The sequence below is a fragment of the Rutidosis leptorrhynchoides genome, unplaced genomic scaffold (assembly GCF_046630445.1).
Source record: "Rutidosis leptorrhynchoides isolate AG116_Rl617_1_P2 unplaced genomic scaffold, CSIRO_AGI_Rlap_v1 contig493, whole genome shotgun sequence".
Lineage (NCBI taxonomy): Eukaryota > Viridiplantae > Streptophyta > Magnoliopsida > Asterales > Asteraceae > Rutidosis > Rutidosis leptorrhynchoides.
In genome coordinates this window covers 44091-53760 of record NW_027266723.1, presented here as the reverse complement: position 1 = coordinate 53760, position 9670 = coordinate 44091, and the positions used below count along the sequence as shown (strand labels likewise).

The 9670-nt window shown below is 32.9% G+C and overlaps 2 protein-coding genes and 1 pseudogene across 2 annotated transcripts; 2 read left to right on the top strand and 1 right to left on the bottom strand.

Annotated features, from left to right (window-relative positions):
* Window positions 1-2180: 2180 nt before the first annotated feature.
* On the top strand, window positions 2181-4147 carry LOC139884030 (uncharacterized). The gene is made up of 9 exons (XM_071868111.1): window positions 2181-2215; window positions 2331-2461; window positions 2552-2636; window positions 2724-2817; window positions 2946-3047; window positions 3353-3466; window positions 3550-3654; window positions 3837-3884; window positions 3986-4147. Exons 1-9 carry the CDS (start codon window positions 2181-2183, stop codon window positions 4145-4147), a joined length of 876 nt encoding a protein of 291 aa, XP_071724212.1.
* A 2140-nt stretch (window positions 4148-6287) lies between these two features.
* Window positions 6288-8294, top strand: LOC139884028 (probable serine/threonine-protein kinase PBL7; annotated as a pseudogene).
* Window positions 8295-8912: 618 nt separating this feature from the next.
* On the bottom strand, window positions 8913-9164 carry LOC139884031 (polcalcin Ole e 3-like). Its single transcript, XM_071868112.1, has one exon. It carries the CDS (start codon window positions 9162-9164, stop codon window positions 8913-8915), a length of 252 nt encoding a protein of 83 aa, XP_071724213.1.
* Window positions 9165-9670: the final 506 nt, after the last annotated feature.

Genomic DNA, 9670 nt, shown 5'->3' with positions numbered 1-9670 from the left:
CCTAAAATTGTCGTAAGAACCCTAATTTGGGAAATTGAAATTAAGCTTACCTTGTTGTGTATTAGACGGAATTGAGAGAGGAATCAGGATCCTTGTGTTGTAACGACCATTTCTATGTGTGGGTTGCGCCTCGACGTCGCCGGAATCGGCCGGACGACGTCGGGCAGTAGGGAGAAAACGAGAGAGAGCTCTGTCGCGAGCGTGAGGAAGAAGAAGAGAAAATGAATGAACCATTCGGTTCAATCAGTTTTTATACTTAGGCTAAACTGGTTCAAAACTGTTAAAAGACTATTTTACCCTTGTAACTTTGAAATATTTACAAACTTACCAACGCGTTTTCTTTCGGTCAGAAGATAGTCAATGGTGAAATTGTCTTTTCAAAGAATTAAAATCGGTTCTTTCGGTTTAGTTCAGTTCAATTCGGTTGGTTTATTCTGATTGAAACGGTTTGATCTTAAAATCACCGGACCTGTGTTAATATACATATATACCCTTCAATGTTTTACAAATATACAAGTTCACCACCGCGTCTAAATAAAGTCAAAGGCCATTCTGGTCATTTGACTAGTCCGAACCTAATTTTGTATATTAAAGTAATATATTTATTTTCCGAAGCTAATAAAATCATTTTTATTCATCCAAAAATTATGAAATTTTTACAGTAAATTAAAAATATTATTTTCTACAATATATCAAAGATTTAGGAATTTTCGACGAAAGAAAAATTTACATTAATTTTGAGATCATTTAGTTGTCAAAAGATGACTTTAAAATAATTAAGTGTCTCAAAAAGTCTCTTAAGTCATATGGTTAACTTAGAAAATGGTTCTACAATATTAGAATATCATTGTCAAGCAGTAAGAGTGTTTTATATTTTTAGGGATATTATTCCATTGTATGTAATATATAATAAACAATTAAGCTAAACAAATAATCTCAAACCCACTAATAACGTAAAAATGAGAACGAATATGACGAAACTATGAACAAGATTACCTCGAGTAATTTCTTTTAAACATTAGTATTTATGAGGCTAATCAACAATATTTCGATAGGTGCGTAGATAGCGACATCGCGGATTAGCGTAAAGGCGCGACTCGAGGAACGGTTTCACGGTGAGTGTACTTTCTTTTTAATTAAGTAAAGTATATCCATAGTTTACGAGATATATAACACTATGCCGTAAGTTATTATCGAAACGACGTTTATGATTTAATTAAAGAATGCGGCATAGATAGACAATATATTTTTTAAAACTGAAGAGAATTATTTTTTAAAGATCCCTAATAATGTTTAGACATTTCTACAACGACGAGGTTTAAAGCAATTGATGCTTTATATATATATATTTATACGAACCCAAAACTTTTTATTCGAGGTCGAGGGGGATTTGGTCGACTTTGTGGCGACCAATCCAAAATAGTACTTGGTCCTTATGCGACCCCATGTTTACGGTCTGATCAGAGGGTACGGTTCCATTAGTCTATCTAATGGGATTCTTTATTACTTCCATGGTTACGGAAGTCGAGGTTATTGGGGGATACAACAGGTCGCCCCTGTTGTGACTCCTAATGTTTTTCACTGAAAGGGTTCGATAAAAGTTTTCGAGGAAAGATGAAAGTTTACAAATGTTTTCAATGAGGAATGTTTTTGTGAATATATGGTTTTCCTAAGGATATTTTAATAGAAGTATAAAACCTCACTAAGCGTAAGCTTACGTTTTCGAAAAATTTATTTTCTCTTCAGGTTGATCGGTAGGGACAGCGGTATCTAGGGCGGGCACTCGGCGATAGGATTCTCTTCCGTCAGCTATTTTTCAAGTATGAAGAAGTGTATTAATATTTTCCTTTAGTGTATTTAATATTTTAAGACTAGTTGAAATATTTAAAGGCATGTGTAATGATATTAAGTTTTACTAAATACTAGTTTTGTTTTAATTAAGTAAATAATCTCAAAAGTCAAGTCAAAGTAAGAAAAGTCGGCACCGCTTCGCTCGAATCGAGGCGATCGAGGCGGGGCCCACAAATCCATAGTCGAAAAGATTTCGGATGAAGGGATTTCAAAATTTTCTTTTAATTTTGTGAGCTTTGATTCAATTTTAAATAAGGAGAATGAATCGTTTATATTTGGTAAGTTTACTTTTAAAAAACAGATGGTAAATAGTCAAGCCACACAAGACAATGAAATTGCTTACCTTTGTTCTAGAGGATTTGGAGTAAGTTTTTTTTTTATCATTATTTATGATATAAATTTAATTATGTCATTGATCTAATTTTGTTTTATTTATTATGGTTTTTTATTTAAATGCTTATTTTTCCCCTATGCTCAAGGAAAAAGATGATTAATTGCACTTTGTGGGATGCTTTTGCCGAGAAATTAAATGAAGCTATATTGGATGCTACAACTTTAAAGAAATCAATAGTTGTTATTTTACAATCGGCAGTTACGAATACTTTTACTAGTAAGTTCATCAATTTTCTATATTAATTTTTTTTTAAAGCTCATAATATAATGTATACCATAATAAATTTTAAATAATTTTAAATTACAGAAATTCCTAGAATAAGTAATAATTTTCAAGGAACAAAGATCTTCGTCAACCCGAATCTACTTGAAGATGTCGAATATAGCCAAAAGTAATTATTTTATACCATAGATTGATTTTAATTTACACTAGATATTTTTTTTACGATTTTACTTGCTGATTTTATGGTGTATTGTAGACTTAATGATATAGGCTCCTACGCACAAATTATAACTCAACTATCGGGACCAGTTTCGATGTCGGATGAATTGCTCCTTACGAAAAGAATCACAGTTAAAAAATTTTATATATCTCCAGAGATAATAATAATTTCATAGTCTTAATTAGTAGTTATTTATTTGGAGAATTTATTATAATCAAACCTATCAAGAAAAGTAAAATATTCAAAATTCTATTGCAGGTGGAACTTTTTACAATGCTTGCACGAATAATCGAAGTCGAGTCCATCGAGAATTGGTATTGTGAAGGATGTACCATGTGCAATAAAAAAGTTGAAAAGAATGTGCCAAAATGGTGGTGTCCAAAGTGTCAAAACCTGCTGACCGTTGAGCCAAAGTAAGATATCAAAAATCCATATTCTTAAATTCATCCGTTTATACTAATAGTAATGTTATTTTTTTAGCCTTATATTTTTTTAATTAATTGATTATATTGCTGACTCTGAGCCATATCACCAAATTTAAGGGCAAAGCGATATAAATTTAACAGCATTCTACATGGGCTTTAAATAAAGTGTCAATTCCGATCCGCTAATGCATATTCCAACACAAGTCAATTATTTATCATGATTTTTTTTTCAAATTTAAGATGCAAGTGAGAGTCCGTGATCGTACTGGAACGACATCATTAATGCTATTTGATCGGATAGTGAAATTGTTGATCGGCAAATCTGCAACTGACCTTATAAATCCATCAAACAAGGTAGAAAATAAATTGAGCTTATGTTTATGTTTCTATTTAAACGTGTTTGTAAACCACCTTATCTATTTTATGATCATCATTAGGAAAAATCAAATAAAAACCTCTTAGCTGAATTTGAAGCAATTGCCGACAAAGAGATGTTATTCAAATTTGGAATTATCGAGGAGGATCTATTCTCGGATTGGGATGTAACTTATACCGTTAAGCGAGTGACATCAGACGAGGGTTTCATTAAACAGTTCAAGGATAAACACTTCACTTGAGTAAACTTTTTCACATTTACCTTACACATATATAATATTATAGTTGGGGCTCCCTTATTTATTACCCGTATTTTTAACATAAAAGCTTGAATTTTTTTTCCTTCTAGACTTCTGAGAAAGAAGAAGAAGAAGAAGACGTCGATGCGGATTTGGAGGTATAAACACTATTGATTGAATCTTTAGTTATAAGGCGCTTTTTCATTTCTAAAATATACACATATATAATGAACTTAAATTTTTATAATTGGTATGGTAGGATACCGATCGAGAAGATAGCGACATGACTCAGACAACTGACAAATCCAACAAAAGAAAAAGAGCAATGTATATTTCATCTGATGACGAGGATGATACAGGAGAAAAACCAAGCAAAGTCTACCCCAGATTGGTTAAAGTTAAAGTTGAGAAAGAAGATTAGCATCGATGAACCAAGTAAACAATTCTAGATTTCGTTAGGAATTTTTTATTTTTATTTTTTTCTAATTAATCTTAATGCTCATCTGGATAGTCTTACTTAAACATTCGTTTTCGTATTTATATTTTGATGATTATCGAACTTCTAAAATATAAATTATGGTATGATGATTATATATAACATCCGTTTAAATAGTTTTTAAAGGAAAATGCCCTCCCGTCCACCGGACGGGCCCCTGACTAGTTTTATCCAAAAGCCCGACATATCCAACATCAAAAACCTTCGCCTAAATTTCACCCTATGTTAATATGTACCCCCAAAAACTTACGCAACATGTACTCAAAGAAAATGTTATTAGCGGGTTTCCTGATTAGCAAACACAAGGCACGATCACGAAACGCAAAATGATGATCAACTGTGATTTAATATTAGGCACCGACTAATGGCACACGTGCAAACAATAATGCAAAATAATAATCTTTATGTATATTTTATAAAATGACTTTTTTGTTTTGAAATGTTATGAGTTATTATTATAAAAATAATTATATGAGACCATACCTGACCATCTTCAAAAAACTAAGACCATACTTGACCCTACCGGCTACAAAAATCATATGGAGTAATAATTACTACTTAGTATCAAACAATTTAATTTGGGTATGTAAATCCATGTTCTTTCTCTCAGCTTCTCACACTAATTTGTTTTGAATTTTAGGAGTAGTATATATATCTTTTCAATTTTTGTTTTATGGATCAACCATGTAAATTATTATTGTTGATTTGTTGCGTAGATTGTTTAATCGATCAATCAAAGGCATATATCATACACAAGATCTTCTATTTATTGTTTTCCTCGATTAAATTACAGCAGGTAATAATTTATTGTTCCTAGGTTATGTTATTTTAGCCACTAATTTATCTCAACCATTGACTATTATCAAGCATAACAACGTCTAATTGTGACCAAATGAGATATTAAAATGGTTGATTGTGATTACAGATCTTTGTTAATCAAATACCCTTGTCCCTCGAATCAGTAGGAACATGTACGTACAACCCATAGGTGGTTAGCACGAAATACATCAAAATCCATTGAATGTACTATTGGCAAGATTGACCCGATAATTATTTTATCTAAATATTAATTAATCGATATTTTATTTTTATTTTTTTGATATAGTAAGGTATGGTGTTCAAATCTAGACTAGATAATTGAAGCTTCTTTTTTGGAGCTTAGTTGAATAAGCAAGAGGAAGAGGCCGTTGGCTGTTGGAAGCTGTTGGATTGGATGGTCACCAAACTAAAATTATTATTTTTCGTGTTGATTTGGGTATCAATCAAATCACACAATCGTAATATTCTTAATTTGTTTCTCAGTAACTGTAATTACACATCATGAGAGACTAAACATAGAGAGTTAAAAATGTTTGGAATTAAACAAGATCACTCTAGCTAATTAATCATTTTTTATTTAGAAACAAATCTCAATAACCTAGATTCTTGATCATAATAACCCAAACAAAACAACTCTCGCCGTGTATTATTTGTTTATCGATCGATGTTTCTCGATTTTTTTTTTAATTTTGGGAACTATTAAACTATTTATAAAGTTGACCATAGTCCTTAACTCCCGATATCATTAGTTGTTCTTGTCAACTTCATCCATGGCAGCAAGAATCTTCTTTATTTTATTCTTCTGGCCTAAAATCTCTCCTCAGACAATAAGTAGGTGTTGTCTTAACCATTGATTGTTTTTATCGGAAATAATCTCACCTCCTAACCATCTATCCTTTTCTTATTTATTTTTTAAAAAAAAAACAAGAAAAATAGTACAAAAATTCATTTATTCAGGAACTAAATTTTCAACAAGAAAAGACCACACACCTTCTCCACTTAAATTCATATACAAAAAAAATGGATTAATCAAAATTCATGGGTCCTTATTTATGTTATTTAGTGGCTTAGTGCTATAACACTGCCCCATGCATCTATTTATCTTTTGTTGAGAAATTCTCTTCCCACCCTTGAAGCAAAGCAGCTTTGAACATTTAAATATTCTCTAAATCTGTGTGGGCTTCCTTCTTGATTTCTGTGCATTTGTCATTGAGATCTGTCTTTTATAGCTTTTAAACTAGTACAAATGGGTGTCTCTCAAGGCATTTCCACAAACACATTAAATTTAGATCCTTTATATTATATCACTACTAGTCCAGCCTTTGTAGTTACAGATCCTTACAGTGATTGTAATGAGCTCAATCTCAAAATCCTATTGAAAAAAATGGTTTTGAAATTTGGGTTTGCTTGTTTTCTTCCTTACAACAATGATGAAGAAATCAATGAAAATGTGTGCAAAAAGAAAACTTTGGAGCATAACAAGGCATGGTTGCTTGCAGAAGCTGGTGGGATCGGACCAGAGTTGACCAATGCTGACCCACAATCGGTTCACTCTTCTTTCCGGTTCAATTTGTGTTCACAAGTTGAGATTGATTCCATGAACATGATGAACTCTTCAGCTACTGTTTTAATGGTAAATTTGGATAATGGGTGTAAGGATAACAATAAAATACAAGAGATGAAATGGAGAAGGATTCAATCTCTGGAAAGGAGCATTTCCCTGTTTCTAATTCTTTGATCAGGTTTAGTTATGCTGAAATTATGGCTTCCACAAGAAATTTCTCTAAAGGTATGAACTTTAATCATTTTGTTTGCTTGATTTTGAGGTAACAATGCTATTTAGGTATTGAATGGTGATTGGAAATTGGATTTTTGGTAGGTAGAGTTTTGGGGAGAGGAGCTTTGAGCTTCGTATTTAGGGGTAAAGTTGGTTTTTTGAAGACTGTAGTGGCAATCAAGAGATTAGACAAGGATGATAAAGAATCACCAAAAGCATTTTGTAGAGAATTGATGATTGCTAGTTCATTACACCACAAAAACATTGTACCTCTTGTTGGATTTTGCATCGATTCGGAGGAAGGACTTTTCTTGGTTTACAAGTATGTCTCTGGTGGAAGCTTGGAATGCCATTTGCACGGTATGTAATACTATTGTTTCCTTCATGATTCTGTTTGGATAGATAGTTTTTAAATGTCAATTTTGTTGGATTTTTAAGTGATTCATTTGATATTTTTCTCATCCATAGCCAAGAAGGGAGGAGTAAAGCTTCCTTGGTCGGCAAGGTACAAAGTTGCAATTGGGATTGCAGAAGCCATCACTTATTTGCATAATGGAACTGAGAGATGTGTTGTTCACAGAGATATTAAACCTTCAAATATTCTTCTCTCTTCAAAGAGAAGACCTAAGGTATTGGAAAATGAATGCTTCGATCCTTCTCTGTTAATTATTAGTCTTTTCCAACGATATTTACGTTTCGATTATGATGTTTGCAGTTATGCGATTTCGGATTAGCTACTTGGACTGCTGCACCTTCTATTCCATTCCTTTGCAAAACTGTCAAAGGGACATTCGGGTAAGATTTTTGCACAAAATTGAAAAAATAATATTGCTTTTGCAGTTGTTAGTTCATGACTCATGATCCATCAATTTTTAACCTATTAGTGAATTTGTCTGCAGATATTTGGCTCCTGAATATTTCCAGCATGGAAAAATATCAGATAAAACTGATGTTTATGCTTTTGGTGTTGTCCTACTGAACTACTAACAGGAAGGCAGCCAATCGATGCAAGACGGCCACCCGGAGAAGAGAATTTGGTCGAATGGGTAGGCCTAGTTTGTAATGATTTGTTCATAATTACTAGCAAATCTTAAAAACTATTTGTATAAACTATGCATTTTCATTTCAGGCGAAACCCCTTTTGCAAAAAGGAAAAGAAGCAATTGAAGAATTGCTTGATCCAACTCTAAAATGTACGGAGAAAAACTCACCGGAAATATTGCAGCTGATTCAAGCTGCAGCAGCCTGCATTACCAACGAAGAATCTCGGAGGCCAGGAATCATGAGATTAATGCTATACTAAAAGGCTTAGTGGAACCAATATTCTCTAACATAAAGAAATCCAACATTTCAGGATCAATTGTTGATTGTTACTCTCAAATACAGCAAACCAAAAGTGAGATGATGAGTCACTTAGATTTGGCTATGCTTGGAGTCTCAGAATTTGAAGATGATGCACACTTTTACTGTCGCTGAAACATAAAAACTTCCTACTTTTCAGTTGTGAAGCCTTAAGTCAAGGCTTAATTAGTATGATGACAACAGAGAAAAGTGTCAATTAGATTGTAAATAGGAACAAGACTCTCCTGATTGTTCTTGTTTTCTGTTTTAGCTGTCACCGGTTGTGTCGAATCTTCATCGACAAAATTGAATTGGGAAAGTACTGATTTACACAGTCTTCTCTAAGTTATATATGATTTGTCTGTTGATCTAGAAACTGCTCATTTTCATTCCTTTTTCAACTTAAATCATAATCCTCCCGTCCACAAATAATTGACACAAACACTTACAGTCAATGATAATTGAATGTAGCTAGATATATTTTTCATCTAGATACATTAATTTTTAATGTACCAACTTGTGTCAATTATTCATGGATGGAGACAGTAATAGACTTGTACTACAATATAAGAAAATTTGATACAACTGCCTTAAATACAAAAACACAGAGGAAGTAAAACCATGCACCATGCATGTACATTTTATCCATATAAACTTCTTGATAAATGATCACCACTAAAACATCATTCATCACACAAACCAAATTAAAAACATCAAATGATCAAATTGAAAATAGATCATTAGATGACACATTCAGAATATCTTAGCAACATCCTTCATTAGGCCGCGGTTAGCATTTGCGAACTGTGTGAACTCCTCGTGGGAAATGAAACCGTCACCGTCTGTGTCGATCTCTGACATCATACGTTTAACTTCTTCACCGGTGATGGAGCCTAGGGTTTTCAAGGCGTCTCCCAGCTCAGATGCCGATATTTTCCCGTCGCCATTGGCGTCAAACCGCTTGAAAATGCGCTCACGGTCAGCAACCTCTTGTGGATCGGCCATTTGTATTGTTTTATAAATGCTGTGTTAATTTGTTTTCCTTGTGGAATTAATTTGAATTGGGAGGTATAGTAATCGGGTTATGGATAAATTTATAGAAATGAAAATGAAGTTGTTTATGAGAGTGAGGTAGTCTTTAAATTCGGATTCATATACGGATCACCCTTGGAAGATTTTACAATGTATTGTTTCAAGTTTGAACAAGCAAAAACAAGTATATTTCTCGTCTTATTAATTTAGTAAATGTGTGACAAGTACAACTATAAACAAAATCGTCATCCATGATTGGAAATTGGAATATCTCTATGTCCAATTTAGTTCAATACACTATCTGCTAAGCTGGTATGGTAGTTAAAGTAGTTAAGGGAGTAAATAAGGAAATCCTATTCTAGGACCAAAATTTCAACAACAAACTATACAACTGGGTAAATTTGTAAGTTCCTAAACTTCACCATTTCAATCAAGGCTTCAAATCAACCAGTTAACCTTTCCAGATTGTTTTCGATATC

What these genes read in the sequence shown, in the direction of transcription:
- LOC139884031 (XM_071868112.1), bottom strand. Translation starts at nt 9,164, where the DNA reads ATGGCCGATCCACAAGAGGTTGCTGACCGTGAGCGCATTTTCAAGCGG.
- LOC139884030 (XM_071868111.1), top strand. Translation starts at nt 2,181, where the DNA reads ATGAAATTGCTTACCTTTGTTCTAGAGGATTTGGA. An exon ending in TTTGTTCTAGAGGATTTGGA is followed by an intron (nt 2,216 to 2,330) that starts GTAAGTTTTTTT and finishes CCTATGCTCAAG; the next exon opens with GAAAAAGATGATTAATTGCA. An exon ending in TTATAAATCCATCAAACAAG is followed by an intron (nt 3,467 to 3,549) that starts GTAGAAAATAAA and finishes GATCATCATTAG; the next exon opens with GAAAAATCAAATAAAAACCT.